At 43.4% G+C, this 25,113-nt stretch overlaps 1 protein-coding gene across 19 annotated transcripts in view; it reads right to left on the bottom strand.

Moving 5' to 3' along the window:
* MYO1B (myosin IB) overlaps positions 1 to 25,113 on the bottom strand; it is a 179,915-nt gene that overhangs the window by 85,564 nt on the left and 69,238 nt on the right. For 8 of the 19 annotated variants that reach the window (XM_040562192.1, XM_040562205.1, XM_040562198.1 and 5 more), the window contains one exon: positions 4,971 to 5,111. In XM_040562192.1, the coding sequence (XP_040418126.1) occupies positions 4,971 to 5,111 (141 nt within the window). Of the gene's footprint in view, positions 1 to 4,970; positions 5,112 to 6,316; positions 6,336 to 9,247; positions 9,267 to 14,835; positions 14,855 to 17,330; positions 17,522 to 18,628; positions 18,875 to 25,113 lie in introns of those variants that run through there. The other 11 variants (XM_040562207.1, XM_040562203.1, XM_040562197.1 and 8 more) reach the window with 8 other exon arrangements.

Genomic DNA, 25,113 nt, shown 5'->3' on the forward strand with positions numbered 1-25,113 from the left:
ATCACCAGAAAGCACCTCAGCCGGCAGCACAAGCACACCACAAGCCAAGCTACCAGAAGACAGTCACAAGGATGCTACCTCAAGCAGCTAACACTGAGTTATTATACTGGAATGCCAAATATTTAATAGTTCACTGATAAAACAACATGTGTTCAGTACCATAAGACTGTTCTTGCCCAAAGCAGCCCACAAGCTCCACGTGCAGAAAATACAAATTAAATGCTGACATCAGAGAAAAATTCTGTTTTGTTAAGAGAGCAAAAAGCAAACAAACATTTTGTTGTCATGAACAAAATGTTGACCTCTGCAGCTCTGGGAAGACTTCAAGAAACAACATAACTGCAGGAAAAAATGTGCAGGGCAGCAGAATAGAGCGAGCTCTGGCCTCTGAAGGCTGCCTCCCATGTGCCCACGCAGCACCGCTCCCCTCCAGACTGCTCACACCTCCCTTGCCACTTCCCCAATCCCCTGACCTTTCAGATAATCGACATGATGTTTTTTCTGCTTGCTCACCGCATGGCCCATGAATCACATTTCACTCTGTGTTAAGGAAATTCACGCAGGCTTTTGTTACCGATACTTACAGAATTGAACTTTTGCAAGAAAGTGATTTTATCAATGAAAAGTTTAAGAGTTGCAAAAATAATATCATAACCTATTACAGCTTTTTAATTAGTTTTTTCTTGGTCAGACATACCCCAGGCATTTCTAGACATGACTAAACTCCAAGATTCCCATTCCCAATTAACGCACGCATTACCCCAAAGCCACTCAGCATGAGATTACTGCCGAATCTGATGGTCTTTAGGAGGGTGATTGGCCCTGCTCCAGCTCCACCAGCCTTCACACTTATTTTTACAGGCACAGCTTCCAGCTTCGCGCTCTGGTATGCAGCCTAACACCCAAGTCCATTAAACTTTCTATGAAATACACATAAAAATGAACAACGGACGATCAAGCCATAGTCTGTTCTCTGACTGGTAAGAATACACTTTTTTCTCCCCCGTTTGCACCATGGCACATGAGAAATTTGAAACGCTGGCTCTTAGAGCTTATCCACAAACGTGTCCTTTGGTATTGACATCCAAAGAGGAACCAGTCAGTCTGCACAGCAGCCTGCTGGCCTAAGAAAGCACTTCAAACACAGTCAGGGAAGAGAAGTGCAGTTATACCTCTCCTTTCCTCAAATCTGGGACCCGTCTGCCTACTGGTTTAAGAGGTGCTATTTTTCATGCATTGCATCCTGCATCAGACCCATCCCAGGAATGAAAACTCAGCTAATTTTCCTGAAGGGCTTACAAGCAGTCATGCCCAGGATGACCCAGGGACCCAGACGAATGCTGGATGCTCTTGCAAGGGGAATTCTTGGGGAGAAGACCTGGCACTTCAAACGGATGAATGGAGATGGCATTAGGATTTTCATCGCTGAATATTCAGCATCAAACATAACTACTGTGAAAGAGACTAGAAAAGACAAAATTCTTTTTTTTTTTTTTTACCGGAGCCTATTTATTTTGTCATCTTTGGCTACGAGGGAGATTTGACACTGTTCACTGAAGGCTTGACCTGACACACATCTACCCGCGAAGGCTGGGTAACACGATTATGCAATGTCTGGCCAACTTTAAAGCATTTTCAAAACCATCCATGTTACGGGTCTCATTCCTTACAACAAGCCTCTTTGAAGGTTATAATTGCAAGTCCATTTTAAAACTAACATATGCAGCACAGACACAGCTGTCAGCCTACAGAAAACTGCTTAAAACCTGATGTTGACAGAGCTGTGGTCAACTGCTGTAGAAACATTTCAGTCCATTCATATGGCTTTAGTTTGACTTAAACTTTTAAGTGGAGACAGGATTTTTGGTAATGCCTACAACTGGGCACTGACACACAGGCTGAGCTTAAAACACAACCTGAACCACAGGAGGCTAGACCTACTTCTATTGCCCTCTGAAGGGGATCCTGAGGGATCAACTTTTGTAGCTTGTTAGAGCTGCAGAAATCTGCAATCTTTGTTAAGCACCAACAGTAGCTCTTCAATGGCCTAACTCAGTTTCTCCAGGACAGCATGCAAACTACGGATTTTACATGGTAAATCAAACATTACTTCCAGATGTAACAAAGGCTTCATTGTGCTCATCTAAGTCTAAAAACAGAAATGCAAAGTGTGCTTTCCACGAGTGAGGTTTGGGGAGAAGAAAGTGGGTGGCGATAAGGGACAGGGAGCAAAGAGTTTGTGCGTGAGAATTAATGCACGATTGCTGCAGCGAGCACCCTTCCAACTAGTCCATACTTTAGCAAACTTTTAGAACAGTAATAGTGGAATGAAGTTTGCAGGGCAGCAGAATTCAACTGACATGAAAAGGAGATATCCCTTGAGTGATTTGGTAATTAAAACCCTGCAGCATCACAAAGTCAGTAACTTGTCGACTTGGTAACAGCAGGTGGCACAGACTTAAACAGCGATTCTTTTCACCACTAATGTACAAAATGTTTTTATACTTGCAAAGATCTGCAGTATTTTGACTTTACAGCATGAATTCACAAACAGTACTTGTAAGACCTTAAAAAAATAGATAAATCACATGATCAAACAAAACTGGAGATAAAAAGGGCAAAAGATATTGCAACAAACTACAAGGGAATGATTCAGCTAGCAAAAAAAAAAAAAATCCTTTGTTTTTGGCAGCAGTTCAAGCTTCTCAACAGAGCATGTTTAAGTATTAGTCTTTCCCACCTGCAAGGCAAAGGATCCTACACTGCTAGAGAAAAGTGACACCTTGTATCACCTGCCAAAGCACATAATACAGCTAATTACACTGCACCTCAGTGCCAGGCCGGGCAGAATCAGAAACTCAAGGAAATCCAGGTTTCAGTGTCATTGCCTCAAAGAACCATGTGTTTGAACACGGCTGTCAGCTGGTATGTAATAGGTGATAAAAATAAAACAGATTACCCATTTGTCGTTCAAACTGATTTCTTTCAAGAAAAAGCTATCCGGTCTAAATTCTATAAAAACGTGCAGTTAAATACGTTAAATCCGTAGCAGTTTACATAAGAAGTCTTGAGCAATCGCTCCCGTATGGCTTATGGCAATCCTTACTACGAGACTGCACATCTAGGGTACCCTCACAGGATAGGTTTGTATCCTTAACACTTGAGATGAAACTTTCAGGTATGACTGGGCAAGGCAGAACTGCCACCTTCAAGCTTTAGGCAAATGCCTCCATTTTCTTCCCTTCTCCTTCATATTTTCTCAAGCTAAAGTGGAATGAAATGATTCAGTATCACCCATTTTAGTGTAGGTATTAGGAACACAGATTTAACCCTAAAACTGGGGTCCATTATACAAGCCACCAACTGAATAAAACTCTGAATCCCAGCAGAGGCAGCCACTGCAGCTGTTGACTACGGAGGGCTTACCACAAGCAGGATGAAAGAGCGGCAAAGAGGAGCCTGATACCTACCTGCCTGTATCAGAGCCTAAGGGTTAGCAAAAGGGAACAGGCTACATCTTCGGGGAACAGGAAGGAATTTAAGACACAATTTTTTGGAAATATCTCTCTCAGAGGTATCGCAGAGATTTCTTTAACCCATTTTGAAAGGAATCTTTCTTTCCATAAACACAGACCTTTCTGGTTTCTTCTCTAACAAGGTTTTTATGGATCCCAAGAGTCCTTGTCTTATTTTAATTTTCTAGTTAAATTAAATTGTCAGTCCAAACATGAAGAGCAAGTAAATGGAAGTGATACACGAGCACATACACACAACTGTATTTTGCCAAGCTAGTATCTATAGAAAAGGAAACAGGCATGGTTGAGAAGGAAAATTACTCCGGAAGAAAGATGCAGCAGAGAATGAATTGCAGAGGTGCAAATGCACAGATTACAACAAAGTAAAAATAAAAAGGGATAGAGGAAGCAAACAAAAATAACAGATCCTCCCCTACTGGAGGTTGGAAAGGAAAAAAGCATAATGAAACCATGAAGATCTGAATGCTTAGCAAGAAGGGAAAATATAGCCAACACTAAAAATTAAAAGGGGGAAGGGTTATAATCAAACACAGAACAAGTCTATTTGATTGTAATAAACTCCAGACAATTGCTTGCAGATCATAGCCATGCTTGGACTTAAACATTGCAGCTTTACTCTTGAAAGACTTATCTTTCTCTAGAGGTCTTGAAAAGCCTCTACAAATCATTAAGCTCCTACACCCGCAGCAGTGTAATAGACATAACACTACGCACATTTTAACAAAAACAGAACAAAGAGAAATGAAGCAGGAAATGAAAGGCTTAACTGGAATCACAATTTGCCTCTTCATTCCCAGTCTGTGCTTCAGCTGTCAGTTTACAACCTCTCTCCTATTGATCATCATTCAAAGATTAATAGGCCTGAAGATTTTGATTACTCCCACATATACCCAAGCTCATTGTTACTAGTTTAAAATCAAACCATTCTAATGAACATTTTTTTTTTTTTTTTTGCATATCAAAGGCAACAGGCAACATTTAAGGTAGCCCTAGCATATTCCAAGCACACATTGTTTGTACATCAGCCTACTCCAACATCCTGGAAATGCCTTCCCTGGAAGCTGCTTTTTTGTAGCTGCTTCGCCCCCAAGTATCAAAATCCATGTTATCATCAGTTTGGAACAGTTTCTTATGAAAATTGGACGCCCACTGTGTTGTGCAATGGGGAAGAACAAAAAGGAAAAACATCCCAGATGGAAAAGATCATATGCAAATAATGTAGTATGGGAAGGTCTACAGATTTTAAAAGAGATTTAAAAGGTGTTCTATAAATATATATATATTATTTTTTTTTTTTAATAGAAAGGTTAAAATATCCCTAATGCAATAGTCTATGTTCAGATATTCAGTCTACGTGCATCCTTGTAGATACACATGTATCTCAATAATGGCAACATAGGTCCCATAGGAAGTTATTTGTTAACGTATACTCACATATACTTCACTGTGATCAAAGCGCTTTTTCAGATTATCGATGAACGAATCTTCATTAAGTGGCTCTAAAAGAACCATATCTCCCACCCCTATCATGTCATCTAAAAGTGACGTCTTGACCTCCATTTTGGCCATTTTCTCCTGCAAAGAGAGAAAGAAAGAAAAAAAAGAGCAAAGTTAGCTCAAAATTATTCTAATTATTCACAGGCATTAACCACTAATACTACTTAAGATTCAAAAGTAAAAACCCATCAAACGACACTTCTTTAAAACAGTTTTTCTAAGTAACATTTTAAAAGTCATTCTATCTACCCAAGCAGTTTATGCAATCCCAAAACTTTTAAATCTGACATTCGATAATGCCTTCCAGGTCACAATATATTAAATATGAAATCGCATGAAACAGCAGTGAAGACCAGTGGGCACCACATCCAGATTTTTTGAATGGCTTTAACGCAACGTGCAAGTACGCACAAACTCAAGTTTACCAAAAGCTCCATCAGCATCTGTAGTGCCTCAAATCAGGATATTGAGGAATCTAAACCCTAATCTGAATTTCTTTCTCCTCCTTACCTGCATTTCTCCAACCCGATCAACTTTTAAATGGAAACCAACCAAGTGAACTCACTCAGAGACAAAACCACACTATTTTATCTGAATTCATGAATGCCATACTCTAAGGTGCCTGTATTCCAGTATACTGCTGCTCTTGGTTATCAAATTATTTAATTTTCCAACAGACTCGATCAAGTTATGTATTTATTTGTAATTTTGTTGCTTAAGAGAACATTGTAGCCCAGGAGCAACAATCCAGCTGGTGAGCAGAGACCGCATCTACGTAAGTGGAGCGCCAAAAGGCAGAAGCAGGACTAAAACAGCAAACTGGGATCAAACCAAGTAACCAACGCCGATTAAGTAATTCAGATGAAGAAGTCAAGGTGGAGCCAGAACTCAATACCAATCTGATCTTCCCAGCTGCTTGTCCTTCTGACGCAACTGTTAGAGCAGATTAACTGAGCCCTCTCAAGAGCTCCAGGCACATGGACACTGCTGTCAGCCTTCACGGTGAGGCTCAAAAATGAACGTATCGGCAGTGGCTGCCAGCAGCCGTAGAACCAGAGGTGGGGCAACGGCTTTGCTGACAACACAAACCAAGAACCGACTACTGCGCAGCTGCACTTATACAAAGCAAAGAACTTGACCAGCCACCTGTAGTCTCTTTGCAATTAAATGCTACCAAGCTGTCACTGCTCCCCACGACACTGTAGCACATTTTAAGTGCTTTTTCCTCATTTTTCAAAATGTCTTGTAATAGTTAGTACTTCATTCAACCAGCATTAACTTACTATTGCAGCTATCCACCCAACAGCTAATTTAAAACGAGTGAAGCCTTTTATCTCCTGCTTGTGTCCACAGCCACCGCATGACTGTGTGCCATTTGATTTTTGAGCAGCGAGTGACATTTGAGGGACATTAGATCAAGACTTAAGTCATGTTTGATGTTTTTCCAAATTCAACGAAGAGAAGCACAGCTCCCCAGGCAGCTAAGGGAAGCGCTACAACAAGATCCCCAACCTGAACCAAGCCTGGGAATTACTAGAAATTCACATGGAAATGCAAAAACAGCGATGAACCATGGTAACCAACCAAAGCTGAGTCAACTCTGCTAAACAAACAAGAGAGTATTTGTTTTAAACACTAACATTGGACAACTCTATTTTTTAATTTTTAGAGAAAAGGTCTTTCGTTCTTAAAAGTTCACCTCTATGGAGCATCAAAAAAATATTTAAAACATTCACAAAATCCTTCCAGAGGTATCACTTCAATTGCTGCATCCCATTAAGAGAAATTCGTTAAACTACCAGTCTTGTGTCAATGACCTAATTACTTCCCAAACAACAATTCATGTTCACATCATTTTTGAAGGCTGAAAAAAAAAAGTCCTCCTCAAGTATGGAACTTATTAAATACTGGGTTTGTAGCCAAAAAGGAAAAAAAAAAAAAAAAGGAAAAAAAAAGCTAATATAAAAATCCTAATATGGGCAATTGCAACCTAAAATTTAGGTTCTAAATAACATACCTCATATACCACTGTGAAATTACATACCACCTACCACACTTCATGCATCACTGCTTGGGAATTTCAAGACCCAGAGCAGCCAGACCCATCAGGAACACTCTGGCATCCCCAACCTCAGAGGCACATATTGCAGAAGAGGTGCAGAAAGGCACCATGTCTACAACTAAAAGCTGAATCAGAAAGTTGTCTGCATATATTAACTCATCTGTATATTTAAAAAGTTAAATTTTATTGTCAAATGATTATTTTCAGCTTTTCTTCCACAACAATTTATAATCATATGATGGTAAAAATTTCCATCAACTTGAGTGCTAGAAAATATTACAAGTGTAGGTGATGAAAAGTGGACAATATGCCCAGACATCTTGTTTAAAGCTGAATTGTCAAAATCATTTGCAAAAGCCTAGCCTTTGCAAAACATCCATTAAATCAGCCTCATACACTGGTACGTCACGTCATTGAAGAATATTCTGCCCTACCAATGTCTGCCACCACCTTGGTGGAATCCAAACCTAAACCCTATTCTGGTTTAGCTAACAACAAAAGATAACCTGGCAAGCTCCTGGGATAAGCTGGTTGCCCACTTGCAGTAATAAGCAGGAAAAAAGCACTGTCAAGAAAAGCCAACAATGTTTAAACACATTAAACAATTAGGTTGAATTAATAAATAATTTAACCTACTAGAAGAATTTAATAGATTAATATATACAATACTTTCAAAATACCAAATGCTAATTTTAAGAGTAGGTTTAAAAACAACTCAAAAAGTCAGCACAGTACACAGTTTAAAAAAAAAAATCTTGATATAATTGCAAGACGAAACTTCAATCAAGATTTTCCGCAGTATGTCACTAAGCTCAGAAACACTCCAAATCCACATCCAAGTATCTGGATTTGCCACATATACAAGGGTGTCTGGCAGCTGGAAATCTTCGCTCCTCGGTCCTGGTGAGCACGTTCAGCACAGTTTGGAGAGCTGTACATAAAAGTAACCGGCTCCTACCTCTGTATGTATTCTGGCATCCTTTAAGAGGATGAATGTTCCTCAAGAACCATTTTCAAGAGCAAGGACTATGAGAGGATGGGACCTAAACACGCACTCAGTGGCTCAGGGACCGGTAATGATTAAAACCACAGCTGTGCTGGTTAGACACCAGCAGACAGGAAATTAGGTTAGAGGAAAGAAACAAAATGGGTTATATCCTTTAAAACAAGGACACGTTTAATTTTTTCACATGAAGGCTGCTGAATGGGAGAAGATTTTGGGAGGGAGGGAAGTGAGGCTCTGTTTGAACTGTGCTGTAATTTCTAATAGGAAATTCAGTAGAAACAAACAAAAACCTACACGGTACTCCCTTGATTTACCTAATACATGGCTTTTATGACTGTAACATACCATTTTGTTGATATTAAGCAAAACAACAGTATTGTATAAAGATTACAGCTGTCAATTATCAAAATTTTAATATAGTAACAAATTATCTCAGAAAAAAGGCAAAATTTTTCTAACACTTAGAGCCTGCAAATCAGATTCTTCCTCAAACATTTCCTGAGCTCTCCCACATCCACTTACCACTTGAGTTTTCTTCCAAATTTACCTTCCTTATCCCTAAAGCAAACACTGGCAGCATTTCAGAACATCTCTCTTTTCTCTAGTCGTTTGTCAAATCTCTTCCTCCTAGCACTGGGCTTACATCTAGACATTGACTCAATGAAGTGAGAGCACTTTCAACGCATTTCCATCCTCAGAAATTTAAAAAAAAAAAAAAGGAAAAAAAAGGTTATTCTGTAATCCCTCAAAGTTTGACCTATTTTATGTCGGACAACCACGGAGCTTTTTTAAAACACGGACGGCTCCGTCTGCTGCTTGTAATGCCTGGGAGTGCCATACTGAGCTCGTGGCCAGCTAGGCCAGCTGAATCTAAAGCCTTCCTCTCCCTCTTGGCCACAAATTAAAAATTACTGAGTTACAGAGCCATAGCAGTCTTATCATCAGCCAACTTGAAATGAGAACTAGTGACAACTATAAATAGAGGAGGATACAGAGAATAGGCAAACCCTCCAAAAGCCTTGTACAATTACATTCGCATTCTGCTACGGGGGAAATGAAGTCATACCACATTTCTGGCTTAGCATTACAGATCTGCCCAGGTTTTTCCACATCACCCTTGTTCGGTCGAACAGGAACAGCCATCACCTGCATCCTGAAGCCATGCGGTGCTCAACACCCGGTCACGTTTGCTGCGCTGGAGTTGCCACTGGCAGCAGAGGTGGCTTGCATGGTTTGCCGTGGCACTGCAGGCAGGAGTGGTAAATGATAAATACAGCAACAGCAGTAAAAGCACTCCTAAGAAGTAAAATGCATCTGCTGACTCTCCATCTTTCCTGTCTTTTCCTTTGGCCAGTGTCTGAGTACCTCATGAACTCATTTCTGTTCCTCCCACTGAGCAGTGCCGCAGCCCCACTGAACAGATCAGCATTTTCCAGGCTGAGAAAGTTCAGAGTCTGGGGCTTTTGAATCAGATAATGTTTGCACCAACTTACCTAGCAAGCAGGGCCTATTATTTGAAAGCCTTGTGCAACTTCTCTTTACTTTCTGGAGGCACTGACCAGTACTCATGCATACCACATTCCCCGAGCAGTTAACAGCAAATAGCTCCAGTAAATTGCACCAGTAAAACGTAACACTGCAGGGTCCGTTTGTATTGAGACCGCAGGAATGTTTGCATTAGGCATCAGCTCAATGCGAATGGCTCTTTAGCAACATCAGATTACTGCAGAGTTGTGCTCCAGTGACTGCAATTTGGATGACAAAAGATTTGCCCAAAAGAATCCAGTAGGAGAAATGAGTACTGTGCTGGCTCCTGCTGTGGAAGCCCCACGCATTTCACTACAGCCTGTGCAATTTTCAAGGAAGAAATAGGCCACTTCAAGTGCTGCTGAACAAACAACTGCAATCCCATGAAGCAACATCATCTTGTAGTAGTTTAATGATGAAGGCTCGACTGCAGTTTAGAAGAACTGACAGCGCAGTAATTACGCTCCATTTGTAAGCTTGCAGGAGGTTCACTGGGACATTTTATCCTCCTGACACAGTGGCTTGAACTTTCTTCATTAATATGGAGAGGTTTGGTTGTTATTGCTGGGATTCTTCCGGGATTGTTTGTGGTTTTTCACACCAGCTTGGTTACAATCTCAATTAAACAGTAATTAGTTGTTATTGGAATCGCCCAAAAGTGAGAGAGATGCCTCCTCTGTGCCTCTACCATATCCTTGGTAAGCCCACACATCACGCTCCTGTCACATACAAGGTGTGCTGGACTCATCACAACAGGGAAACAACGGAGGTATACATGCACAGACACAGCCCTGCCCTTCTTCTCTTCCCTACTACAGGACAAATTCATGAGACCTGAGGAGGGGAAGAGGGGGCCGGGTTTGCATTTCTTGAAGGCTGCTTTCTGCTATGCTTGCATCCTAGTTCAAATAGCATTAGCTTGGACATTTCCTGCTGTAAGAGACTGTGGGGTACGGCTTTTCTACTATTTCTACTTCATACTCCCAGCACTACAGGTTTTCAAATTACTTCTAATGATTGTTTTGCAACCACAACACAATAAATGTCACCAGTAATTAAACTCAGGGGCTGATCCATCTCCTAAGTCAACCTGCAGCCTTGCTGTAACGCTGAGCTGGCTTGCTCACATGGTCACGCTAGCTTTTGGGAAAGGCATTTTGTTCCTGCAACAGTGCTAGGGCAGCCTTCCTCAGCACCTGCTGAAATAACAGTCTTAAAATAATCTAAAGATGTTTGGAGCTCCATTTTAGTTCTGCAGAAGTTCCTTTACATTTTGGATTATATTGGCAGGTTTCAAAGATTATAGGTGTGTAGTAGCCTTTTCTGGCTACTCTGGAGCCTGGAAACCCCCCTTTTTTTCTTCCTCCTTTAAATCACTTCTATTTTACAGTGAGAACACCTTTAGCATTTTCTGTGCATCTGGAAATTAGGTCTTCACTAACAAAGCTGTTTTGCTGTCCAAAATTCTGGTCAAATTCCCACTGACTTCAGCAGAAACAGGATCCACAGCGGTTTCTTGCATTTAGGCTTTTCTTAGTCATTGTCTAACCACACAGTTTTATAATCATTCCAGGTCCACAGCTACAGAAAAGGATAAAATATTCAGGAGGAAAGGGGAGTCTTTTTTTTGTTCATACCTTGCTATGATTGTCTTAAATCTTTCTCAAAACGAGGGACAAAACGTGAATGTAAAATCAGAAGTTGTCAGAGCTTCTGCCTTCTTCCCCTAAAGGCTGCATTTCAAATTGACAGTGTTCTTCATAGAAGCACATTTTTAAAAGTTAGTTGCTAGTGCAGGACATAAACACAAAGAAAACAGCCTCATTCTTTAAAATAAATAAATTAATTAATTAAAAAATAGCTTTAGTGCTGGATGAGCAGGGGATTGCCTTTTGAACTGGTTATCTTTATTTTTCAACCTACCGCTTGAAATCTTCTGCCTATTTTTGGGATACTGCCCAATCCAAAGGTTAGGTTTGCATAGCTGTTGCAGAACAGGGGCGTGAAAAGCAGGGCAGCACTTATTTATTTTGGGGGATTGTCTTTGTTTGCTCTATGTGACACAGCAGAAGCTTGTTACCACACCAGAGCTTGCCTTCAGAAGATCCCCCCCAGCAGATCCTCGCAAAATACTATGTGGAAACAACCAGCTTCCCAAAGTCAAAACACTTCTTTCAAGTGAGGTTTCACTCCTCTGGGAGCAATCCAGCCATCAACAGTAATCTGCATCTTTAATTTCTACTTGTATTATTGCAGTGTTTTTGCTTTCCTTTCGACGCAAGCTGCCAGGCATGGAGCAAGCTGCTGTGTCCTCCAGTGCAAACAGAAACCACACATCCCCACTGTAGGCAGAAGAAATCTGCCCATGGTGGGGAAAGTGGAGTAAGAAGCAGTCTGCTACATTGGTGCGAGATGCCTTAAAACCAAGGGGTTAGAGCAGAGCACATCGTGATCTTCTCAAATGTTCGTGTGCACTCCGTGCTCAGCAGTCAGTGACAAACCTCCAAGATGTGCAGAGCGTGAAATAACAACAGGTAAAGCCGCAGCTTTGCCCGCAGCAGGAGAAGCAGCAGCCACAGGAAGTCATCACGGCCGTCGCTGAACCTGACTAGAAAGATGGTACGAACAAACACAGCGCTAACGAGGAGCTCCAGGAGATCCCATCCCAGAAGAGCTGGAGGTGTCACAGCTCGTGCACGTCTTGGTCTGTGTGCCTGCTCTCTAATGCACACCTGACGTTGAGCTGTACACAAACGACAGGGAGTAAAGGCCAACAGGACAGCTCACCTTCCACACATTTGTTAAAGCAGGCAGGAGAGGAGGTCTGTGCCTCAGTGTCCCAGCAGAGACATGGGTTGCGAGGAGAGCAAACACTTTTTGAAGTACCACGGAACCACTGCAGGAGAACGGCCTTAAAAAATTCCCTATCTGCAGCAAGGCTTCAAATGGATGTCAGTGTCTTTTTGCAAGCCAGCCCAGCACCAGAGAAAAACCTACAGGAAATCAGACTCAGCTGGTCCCATTTCTCCCAGGACCAGCTGCTAAGGGAACAGGACAGGGCAAGTTTTCACCCTACAGCTCGCCACCACTGTCCCTCCCGCACATCACTTTCTCTACAGCAAAACACTGGGGTTTTTACAGAAAAGCAGTGGGGAAGGACATCAAGATATCTGGATACAAACGTTGCAGGAACAGGAAGCAATATTTGCCCTACCCCAAGCTAAACAAGCACTTATTGAATGGCAGAGGAAGCCCAGATAAATTACAGGCACTGTTAGATGTGTTTGCTTGTCTCAAGTGTGGAACAACATCCACAGTTTGGTCATTTTTCATCCTGAGGTCACTTTCATTAGTTCACCTGAAGTCATTAGCATAAAAGCCATCAATTTTTAAGTCAAGACATCACCAGCTATACCTGTGTATCCTAGTGCTTACTGAGAGGTATCCGAGACAATGTGGGCAGTTCAGAAAGCTGCATTTCGAGTAACCACTCTGCTCCAAACATCCACGAGGTTAGAAGCCAGCATACAGCTTTTTTATTGAAGTTCACAGACAGTGCGTTTTCCATCACTGTGTTTCAGCAGGCACTACCATCGGGCTGGCAGTTTTAGGACGCCAAAAGCCCCGTTCACAGCGGGACACCTGCAAGCTTCCCCCAGGTCAGGAATCTGCTGCGGGGTATGAGGAGCTCCGGCTGCACCCTTGCTTGTCAGAAGATTTACAGGGGTTTCTCCCGGAGTGAACTTGGTTTCAACACAGCCTCAGGCTCTTTGATCACTCAAGGTAACCTCCAGAGTCCTTTTAACTCCCGCGGCCTGACAGCTGGTAACCGAACAATGACGACAGCAGCTCTATCTGTTCTGCACGTTCGAGGCTGGTGCCAAACCCACTGTCTCATCCAACTGTGACTACTGTATGCTACAGCTCTCCGGAGTGCAATTTTTCAGTCTTCTCATGTTTCATGAGAAATAGTGCCTGCAATATGCCTAATTTCTAGTATTCATGGTCAGCTAATATCCGCTTCTTGCTTGTCCCGATGCTCTTGGTGCTTTGTTTTGAAATTTAAATGTTTTCTTTCTCCTTAATGTTTCCTTTCCTACATCACAGGAAAATATTTAGGGAGGACCTTCTCCCAGTCCTCATTTTGGATAAAGCATACCCAGGATTTCCGATGCTCCTCTTGGTTGCTTCTCCATGCCCTGGCCCACCACAGCAGCCCTTTTCTGCTCACTCTCTTATTTGAGCCCATCTTGGCTGAACAGGGTTAACCAAGGATGCAGAGAAGATTCCTGGTACATCGTGGCAGCAATATTTCTTCACCATGACCAGGAATATTCCCTCCAAGGAATAGGGATTATTTTCCATTTCCTTTTCCTTCTCCAAAGCTTCGCCTTGACCAGCACTACTCTAATTTACCCTGTACAACAAAAGTCAACTGCTCCAACGGGCACAGACCTACTGACACATAAAAGCTGGGAGGCTTCTTCAGACTCTCAGTAACCAGATAGTTTAGCCTCTACGTTTAACTACTCCCAAAAATCATCTCTGCCCCTCAGCCACCACCATTTTCCTTCTGACCTCTGTCTAAGCCTCCACTGACGAAAAGGGAGAGGAGCTGATATTTCTGCTACGAGTTAAGACTTCTCAGATATTCCTTCTGTCATGTCTGATAAATGTGAGTCCCACCAGCAGAAGCCTTCTCCGCACCCAAAGAAGCAGCTCTAGCAAAGCTGCTTGGCAGAGAGTTAACCAGCCCCTGGAGTCCCAGAAAATAAATGGACCTCTTCAACACTCAGCCAGCATCTCCAGCACCCCTCTGTTAGGCGGCTTATTTGCTTCCTGGGAGGAACAATGGCAAGGATTAATACCAACTTCACTCATCTCACCAGCCTTCCCAAAAGCAGAACCAACTTCTCAACACACTGCCACCCAAAGGGTCCTGTGCAGGAAGGACTTTAAGGCTACCTCTTTGAACTAAAAGGGCACCATTAGCTTCTGCAGACACTTTGAACACAAAGGCATCACAACACAGGGGTAAGTGCAACTTCCTTTGCCCCTGCTTTTCCAAGATACAGAACACAGCACTTTATCATCCAGCGTTTTCCCTGTTTCCTTTCAGAGGTGCAGTTTTTCAAAGGTCAGCAGGCAGGACTAAAATACAGTGTCAGGACATTACATATGATATATTGTGCATAAGAAACAGTTACCTTCAGGCCAAGCCTTTAAAAAGATACTCAGACACCACTGCTCTCTTGCAGATACAAGGAAAAATAGACTCCACAAAGAAAATGCAAGCTTCCTATAAGAGAGCAGAAACATTTCAGAATGCAATTGCTCTGTACCTGGTTTTCTTCCATTGTAGCAACTTCTGCAGTTTAATTTTTCCTATTCCTAATTCTTAGTACCCTCAGCAGCACTTTAGAACATACTATGAAAATCATGGAAAACTACAGAAAAGGAAGCAGGGAAAGAAAAGCAAGAGAACTTGCATACAGAGCATACTTGTGGGCCCAGGAAACTTGTACCACTGCTGATCAGGCTGTGGTCACAAACTTTTTAAAATTGTTTTCTGCTGACAGTGGGAAAAAACGAGTCTCACCCTCAATGACTGTATTTGGAAAATAAAGAAACCTACAGCAAGTAATTCCCACAGTAACCCACCGAACCTTCGGTTACTCAGCATTTATTCCTCTTAATTATCCCCTCTTCTCTTCTTCCTATATGCTTTTTCCTGGTATCTTTACTTTTCACAGAAAAGATCTCTGTGACACAGCAGATGTTCCTCTCCTGCGCTCCTTGGGACTCTGATATTTGGATTCCTTGTGGTGGGCCTTCAGCTTGTTTGAAGAAATACTAAGTCTAGCTGCTTAGGCTCGACTGCTTTCAATACACAAACTGGAGTATTAGTCTGCACACAGGTTTTCCACTGGATGGAAAGGTGCTGCTCTTGCTGCTGGGGCCCACTTCTCCTGCTAAACTGCCTGCCCAGAACGATTCCCACGAGGGCTTGCATCTGAGAAAGGGACTCGGTTGGTTGTCTTCAGCTGTGAAACTGGATTTTGAAACTTCACTCTCTCCCAGTGAAACACTTCCATCACTGCAGAGAGTTTATTAACAGAACTGAAATATACCAAGAAAAGGACAGAAGCATGTTTGCCAATGCCATACGGGACATCTCACAGTAACAAGGAGTCGAGAGAGAAAAGTGCTAACCCTGTCTGCATGGTTTTCTCCAAAAGCTGTGCGCTTAGCTCTTTACATGCAAAAAGACAACCTGGATCGGCCTAGCCCTGCATTTGGATGATACATTAGTCAAAAATGTCAGGTCTGCAGATAACTCCAAAGACCCTACTGTTACTTAAAATCAAGATAAGTAAACAGCGAGATAAACAGCTTGGTTTTACAATAGGGTTCTCAAACCCGGAGCAAAGTATCAAAACCAGAAGGACTCACCGAAAATGGCCATGCATGCCATAAAAGCACATTCCAGCTCTACTCACAGAAGAGCCTGTCACAGGCCAGGCTGGTCCCTGAGGAGCAAGCCACGCATTTCCCAGCCCACCAGATACAGCATGGAACTGCAAACACATGACATGCCAGTGGCTCCAGGATGTGTGCGTATGTATATATATGTGCGAAAGCGCGTGGAAAAGTTTTGAGAACTTCACCTTTCTCTTCCCTTACCACTCTCTCCCAAGATGGGGATAAAGTCCAAAAGCAAAATGGAGAGATCCTGGCCTCCACAATTGGTTCAGACACTGAAGTCTGGAGTCATGCAAAGCGTAAGAGCAAAGCTTTTACAATCTACAAGCAAGCTGGGACACAGTTGTAACGGGTGAACGTTTTGCAACTGATGCTCAGACCCACCAGGAAAAAGACTCACAAACTTGTACGATTCTGGTATGCTCTGCAACAGATATCGCACAGCACACAACAAAGAGCTGCAGCTCTTCCCAATACCCCATCAACACAAAAGAAAAACCTCTTTTTTTTTCACCCTAGGAACTGCAAAACAACTGAAAATTAATGTTATTTTTTACTGCTTCTTTATGACAAAGCATGCCTTGATGTTAGTTTATACATCAGAAATCAAGCTCTGGTTTCCCTTGTTCTGGAGGATGTGAATGGTGAGGTTACATAAGGGTGTAATAGGAGCTGTTACTTCCTTTCCCAGTTGAAGAGAAAAAGCTGTGGATCAGGTTACAGACTCAAGGGCTGGTCATCACTGCTGCAGCCTTCCCAAATTTTGCTAATAATCCTCCAACAAACAAGAGAAGCTGCTTAGATACCTCTTATTTCAACATACAAAGGCTCTGAGAATTTAAAAGACTACGTATATAGCTATTAGGGAAAAGAAGAAGAAAAAAAAAGCCTTTATTTTTGTGTTTCATCAAACTCAGGAAATTCCCCAAGCTTGAAGCATACAATCACTCAAGTCACCGCTTTCCATTTCAGTTTGTTCTTCATTAGCACAACAAAAAGGATGAATGAAACATAAGGTCAGATTTATAGGACAGCCTGGCATGTAAGCTGCACTAAACACACGGAGCACACCACCAGAGAGTTTAACTTAGGCCGGTACATTCATGTTTGTCCCAGCTCTGACCACACTGAGCATGCAGAGGGAGGAAAGGCAGTGTCCAGAGTGGCCTACGACAGCACTAAGCTGTTCTCCAAACTGCTCCGCTTGCTCTTTCCTCACCTTCCTCCCTGATTCCCAAGCCATTGCTACGACTGCTGCCGAAGGAAGATGAGATCAGAATCCAGCATGAGGAATTTCTGTTCCCACAGAGCTCAGAGAAACCGGATGATCTCAGAGGATCATGTGAAGAAAGTCCATGACACTTCCATGAGGCAGAATGTCTTCAGTGTATTGCCAGCAGTTTCTTAAGAGCGCACAGTGGGAAAAATTAATGGCTTTGCTTATGTTTCCAATTTCTCTCTCCCACTTCCTCCTCTCATTTGCCACACTTTATTCTCCCTTCCCCCAGAAGCAATCGTAGGCTTGCAATGTACATTTGCCCTTCTAAAGACAGTACAGCAAGTCTTGCACAATGTTTGAAAGGGCTAACACATGTAGTTAAAAGTGAACTCCCATGCCCTGGTGTTGGTTTCTTGCCCTACAGATGTGATGGGACGGGAAGAGAAGGGAAGAGAAGGGAAGAGAAGGGAAGAGAAGGGAAGAGAAGGGAAGAGAAGGGAAGAGAAGGGAAGAGAAGGGAAGAGAAGGGAAGAGAAGGGAAGAGAAGGGAAGAGAAGGGAAGAGAAGGGAAGAGAAGGGAAGAGAAGGGAAGAGAAGGGAAGAGAAGGGAAGAGAAGGGAAGAGAAGGGAAGAGAAGGGAAGAGAAGGGAAGAGAAGGGAAGAGAAGGGTCTGTGATGTACAATGCTTTAATGAGTTCTTTCACCCCTCGCCTTGTGGACGGCGCACTCGATCCTCTTGTGGTGCCCATACGGAGTCAGAAACCTTCACAGTGCCTATCGGATACACCATCTAACCCCACACAGGTGCTCTCAGAGACATCTCCTTTCCAAAGGATGGCAGAACTTGTGCTAACCTAAGACTTGCTGCACTTCTTGCAAGCACAAGATACTTGCCGCACCATGGCACACGCCGATACGAGCGGTGACCATGGGGACTAATGGCGATGCCACAACCACGACACCTCAACACAGAACCACGGCAGAGGCAGCAGATGTAGGCACTACATTAAAGATGCTTAAAGCCAGGTCTGGAAATAAAGCACGCCAGGGATGAGCATTGTTAACTTCAAGGTGTTTGAGAGCAGCTGGGCACCCAGCTCCACCAGACGGGTCCCGCTCCTGCTCCCCAACACCACACTTTTGGGGCAAGCCTGGGTTTTGTCCCTGGGCTTGACAAAGCGCCGATTCATCCAGGGATGGACGGACGGGCGGGCAGCCCTCACCCCAGTTAGCAGCACGGCAGTCGGACGCGGCTAACTCCTGCCCCGACGTCCACACCACGCAGTCAGCCATTTTACCTCCCCGCCGGTGCCTGCCGACCTGCCTGGGTCGCTCGGTGCCGCTCCGCGCCCGGCCACCTCCTGACAGAGCCGCCCGCAGCCGAGGGACCCCGGCCCCGAACAAAGGCTCCCGGCCGCCACCCACCGCCCCGGCCCCTCACACCCCCGGTACCTCCGCAGGCAGCGGCTCCCCGGCGCCTCCCGCCCAGCCGCCAGCGGACGCGGGCCCGCAGCAGCCGCGGGGAGCGGCCCCGCCCCGGCCCGGCCCCGGCCCGTGAGGGGAGGAGGAGGCGCCGCCGCCGCCCCGAGCTCGCAGCGCCGCCCGGCGGCCGCTGCACGGCTCGGTACGGCCCGGGGCTCCGGTGCCGCTTCAGTCCCGCCCGCTCCTTCCACCCAGCTCTCCAGCCCACCGTGCTGCTGCGTTCTCTGCCAACTAATGAAGGGAAAACGATTTTAATTCCTTTTACTCCAAACGTCAGTGAAAGTTACCTCAGAATTCTTGTTTCTGCGTGGAAAGCAGTTGCTGGCCAGCCAGTGCTGTTTAACAGCGCACCGCACCACAAGCCAGGGACTGCAAGCATCTCATAGAGGTGACTATTTCACAGTTAAAATCATCACAAGTCATTGCATTGAAAATTAAATTTTCTACCTCGGTTGTTAACATTCTCCACCTCATCCAAAGAAGAGGAAAGCACAGCGTCGCTTTCCGTACAGGCTCCTAGCGCTGCGCTTCAGCAGGGTTAACGCTGGCCACGGCGCGTGCTTCGAGCCTGTTCGACGCTGAGACTCCTGTAAATAAGTGTCCATCCATAACAGCTGCTGCTTGGCAGCATTTATAACACAGGCAATATTAAGCATCCTTGGGAGGCTGCCTTGTCCTCCAGGCAATGAACCCAAAATATCCACCATTCCCCCACTCTTCCAGCACTCCATCCCCGCCTTGTTTCAGCTCTGCGTGAAAGGTATCTCATTACCCATGCTTACTCTGAGGTAATTTAGCATTGTCACTCTTTACAAAACGTGAATTAGCAGCCTACTGCTACACCTTACACTTTTTGCTTTGTCCTGGCTTAACAAGAAACATTGATCCTGAAAGCTTTTTTTCTTCTTTCCCTAAAGCAAGCTAGTGCAATATAAAGGCTATCACCACTCAAACTTGGACTTTTTTTGTCCTTTTTACTACATCTGCTGGACTACCACAATCACTGCTGACACAGCCTGCAGTAAATTAAAATGAAAAAAAAAATCTGAAAGACGTGCCCGGTCACAGAGGAGGAACCTGATCCACCAGGCAGAGCCTGGGAATTCTCTTCCTTAAGGAACGCAAGGGCTCCTTTCTGGAAGCCAAATGGTATGTCCTGGACCACGTAAGAGATCAGGGATAATCTGTACTCAGCACACAATCAAGTCTCTTTTGAATGCTAGGTATAACCTCGAGGATATTTAAGGGGGATTTCCAGCCACACTGCATCATTAACCGTGCCCTCTTTAACATGCACGTGCCATCTGAAAAGGGCACAGGCAGAGACTACATCTGGCAGCAGCTTACAGCAATTTTAGAGAGAGACGTGAACTGGATGCCTGGTTTGTAGCTCCCAAATCACAGACAGCCTCACCAGAAGCTGTGGCAGACAGCCGTGTAAACCAGAGCAGGCTACAAGCTGCTCACTTAGAGATGACTGATTTGTCTCTTTCTTTTTTTTTTTTTTTTGGACATTTCCACAGCCTAAAGCCTGCTTTGCCAACCCGAACCAGCAGGAACAGAGATGTCCTCCTGCCGCACAGCCCACTTCATGCAAGAAAGCAGAACCCATCCCGCAGCCAGCTGCCGAGGCAGCAACCTGAGAGCCACACTGCATCTGTGTGGCTGTCACTGTCCCCCAGGAGAACTGCCCTGCTGTACTCCTCAGCAAGCAGTCCCACAGCAGCCTCCTGGTGCTACTGGCCTTTGAGGAGCATCCTGCAGCCCCCCAGGACATGCCCTCTCCTAGCTGACTGGCTGTCCCCCTCTCTTCTAGCAGACGGGGCATTTCAAGTGGCTTGTCACACCTGGGGTGAGAGCACAGCTCTTGGCAAAACAAAATCCAGCTAGCATTAACACTGAGGATTTACTTCTTCCCAGTCACTCACCTGCTACTGGGTCTGCCTGGAGACGTGGTGTGCTGCCCTTCTCGCTCTCTTCTCCTCTCTGACCCAAAAACCCATCTAAAATATCTTCCCCCCACAGAGACCACATTAACAACAAAGCTTTTGCTTCCCACAGCAGATTAAACACTCTCACAAAGCAAGGAAAATGGTTCAGCTGTGGTCAGTCCAGCTCACTCTAATTTATGGTACATTTTTGTACCTTTTAAATCTGAGCACGCTGCAGGTTACAAACCTTTTCCTGAAAAGCAACAGCAGCCTAGATCTTTTTTTTTTTTTTTTTCCCATGCTTTTAAGTTCTGTCCTGAAGGGGGACAGATGATAGTTTCTTGATTACAGCCTTAAGGGCTACAGTTTCAGAAGGCAAGCAAGTCAGATACAAAAACAACCAGAAAACTGGCTGTTCCTCAGATTGCAAGGGCACATCTGTGGAGATCCTGGGTCCCATTTTCACTGAGAAACCACAAATCAAGCACACAACAGTCCTCAGTTTTATCTACAGCAATATCTGGCAATAAGAAGAGCAGTAGTTAATGCCTAGAAGTATTTCCTAGCCAACCTCACAGAGAAAAGGCACAGAAATGCTGAAGCAGAAACTTTAAAGAACAAAAATAGATCCACTGTGAAACTTAATTTCTACTATATTTGCAACGAGGCAGCATAGTGACCCAGTCTTGGTCACATTCATGGCTCCACAGTGAGGCTAACTCACTAGAAATGCAGAAATATCTAAAGCATTGCTAGGTAAAACTGGATGGGAGGTAGAAGTGCTCTCAAACACACTTAGTTGGTTTAACCATGCATTTAAATTCATTCAATAACATAATTACCAAGTCTGTACGTAAGGTAGAATTTTTTAATTTGTAACTTAAAATTACCTTTCAAAAGAAAATAAAATGAGATAAACAAAAACTCTTATTTTCCTTGTTCCTAGGAAACAATCTTTGTTTTTCCTAATCTTTCTTTCAGATACCAAGGATAGTTACTGATTGACATGATTTATCATTTCATACTTGTTTTGATATACAATTCTCATATACGGAGAGATAAACCAACTACGTAAGAACAAGTTATTCCTATTCATAAAGGAGGAAACTGAGTGAGCAAGAGTAACACTGCCCCCACCCCCACCCCAACACAGCAAATCCTTGACAGAGCTGACAACACAACTTAGACAACCACATTTTTAATCTCCCTCTTTGCCAGAAGACCAAGCTTTGTCACTGTTCCTATATTCAGTAAGAAAATTCTGCAGGCTCACAAAATGTTGCCACTATACCTCTGCTCTAAATCTGTGGGATTGAGTACACACTAGAAGACTGTGGAAATACACCCTCCAGCTGTTATGACACTTTCCCAGTTCCACGAAAATTCAGCATTTGTAGGACAACTACAAGAAATCTTGCTCTAAGACTGAGCATAGAGAGTTAACAGCAATAGCCTCTGGCTGCTTTTGTCATGGCAAATGGCCACAGGTTTGAGCTCTGCCTGCACACCAGACATTCAACAAACAAGCTGCCAGTGGCCAGAATTCTGGTTTTGTGTCTGGCAAACTAGAAAGCAAGGACTTCCTGTGAATACAGCTCATCCTTCACTCACCTGTGGCAAATGGAATTGCATACGAGTTAGAATGAGTGAGGAGTGGTTCTGTACAGCCACATCTCCTTCATGCTTTGGAAAGCATCATTTAATTCACTGCTGAGATAGATCATCTGCTTTCTCCATCTGTGAATCTTATAGAGGACTGTATTCCCACCTGTCAAAACACTGTCAACATTCATTTTTGCCATAATGTCTCTGCTTTTTGCCAAACAGGGTCTTTCCCTTTTTGTCTAGTGGCAGCAATGCACCTTCAATTAGCCTGTCATTTTTCTCCATTGCAGCTAAGACCCACATAAGACAGCCCCAGGGTCCAGACCTACCTATTGAGAGACAAGGTCACCCCAGGGGACATTTCCCCGTGTGTGAGCATTAAGAACAGGACAGCATCTGAGATGCAGCACTCACATTTTTTTCAGGCTACATCAGGCTTGAAATCTGTTTGGTCCCTGACATAAGCTACCAAAGTCTCCAAACTAAGCTTGTACACTTCATGCTAAAGGTCTTGTGATAGCAAAGAATCCTCCTGGTGTGGACGTGGCTCAGCTCCCACCTTCTCACACCACACGCCAGGCTCTATCTAGTGGCTGAGTGCTTCCTGCACACGTTTGGGACCCTCACAAAGCATACCCGGAAAGGTGCCCTTGGTCATTGCAAACACTAGCAAGATCTTTACATTAGCACAAACAAATTAAAAGAGCAATACATTCAAAGTTTCATTTCCCCAGTGGTTTCCTTTGAAAACACATTCCTCAGTGTCAAACTGCCCAAATGGCTCTGCTTTTCAGTTTAAGAGTAAGTACATCTATTACAATTCAGAAAAACGCGGAAAAGAGAAAGTCGAAACCACAAAAGAAAGATGAAGATCTTCTGCCACCCCCATAATTCTGCAAACTTGGAATGTATTTCAAGAGCTTAAGGAGGAGTTTGACCAGAAGCAAAGTGTGCCATTTCAGACTTCCTAAATAATCCTTTCTCCCCACACCCAAAGGACTGTACTGTTGATGTTGGGGAATAGGAGAAAGTCCCGTTTTTCCAGAACAAATCTTTCCTCCTGCTGGAAAACAAAAACAAAAAAAAAAACTTTTTGGAGACATAGTTGAATGCATCCCTTCACAAACAGCCTCTGAAGCAAATAATAAAAACCATAATTTAGGGAGGGAAAGGACCCAGTGCTGTGTGAGATTCAAAAGTCCTCAGACTAGGTGGTAGGGGAGAAAACCTTCATTTTGAAACCATGTAACACTAGGGAGAAGAGTTTCTTTGTGTACTGGAAGACAAACATTACTGGTAAAATAGTTGCACTGCAATCTCTGGGCATACAGTGGAACACAGCCTGAAAATACTTGCAGCAAGATAATTGTGGATATTCTTGTCCCATTGCATATACTTTTCACGAACTCTTTGATTTTAAAATGTGTTTCTGTGGTTCCCCAAGCACAATAGATGTTGGTTTAATGACAGAGTTGCACTGCACTGAGATTTCTAGCCACACGTAACATCTGCTTGTGGGGATTCTCCCTCTTACATGTCTATGAACATAGCAAAGATGTGGCTTTATGCTTTGTATGGTCATCTGTCCTTCAAGACTCTGGTTAAAAGGAAAACATTTTCTTGGATCATGGATATTGGACCAGGACTACTGTCGCAAACAAAAAATTATGCAGCACAGGTGCTGGAATCGAACTGTAAGTATATGCAAACTTCTTTTCAGAATAAAACCAAGCAGATTATACTAATAGATCCTGCACATCACATACTGAGGCTTAACAAGTTGCTGCACAATAGGAATGATCATTCCTGTGTGGTAGTAGGAAATGATGTGGAATTTCTACAATACATTTATCAAGATTTCTAATGAGGAGTTATGCTTTACTATTATTTTTTCCATTATTAGAAGCAGGTCTGCTATTTCCACTAGAATTTGAAAAAGTGAAAGCTAACAAAATCTTACAAATAAAACCAACAAAATATCATGGTAGAAAAGGGGTTGCACAGAAGAATAAAAGCCAGTGGAAGAATAAAAGAGGATGACCTGGGCCTTTAATAAAAGGCTGTGAAATCTTAGCACAGACCTTATAAATACTAATACTGAACAGTGTACAGGTAATTGCATATGAGGAAATTATTTTGCATGTTTCCTTTAATAACATACAATTCTCTCACTGATTTTCTTAAAGAAGAGGTTAAATGGGAACTGACCTTGCAAGTATTAAAACCTTTTTGACTCCACACAAAAGCACAGGCTGATGAAGAATGCAGTCAAACTCCTTGCTGGCTATTCATAGCACGGTAGCAACAAAGAAAGCATATAAGTAATGGGGAGAAGAGCAGCACGGAAAAATAAATGGCTAAAGAGCTCAGAAACAAAATGTTTCTGAAGTTCCCTCCTAATCATTTTTGTAAGCCTGAGAGCTTTCCACTTCCCCTGCTTTCTAAAGAAAAGTGATCAACTTACCTCGGGCACGTAAGGACAGTTTTATTTCCAACTTAATCGCAAGAAAAGCCTGCGGAAGGTAACCCAGCTGTGATGGATGTGACTGCACATGCCAGACAGACGTTGCCAGCATCAGAGTTCTTCCTATGTTCCCCAATTGTTAACTACTCACTGGAGATTGTGTGTGTGTTATGTGCAGAGAAATAGCAATTCCTTTGTTCTCCAACTTTATTACAACATAGCGAACTCTTTAGGAGTGCAATTTTTTGCCAACAAGAAGCAAATTAATAACACATGTATGTGGCACGTTTCTGCTTCCACC

The sequence above is a fragment of the Cygnus olor genome, chromosome 6 (genome assembly GCF_009769625.2).
Source record: "Cygnus olor isolate bCygOlo1 chromosome 6, bCygOlo1.pri.v2, whole genome shotgun sequence".
NCBI classification, from domain to species: domain Eukaryota; kingdom Metazoa; phylum Chordata; class Aves; order Anseriformes; family Anatidae; genus Cygnus; species Cygnus olor.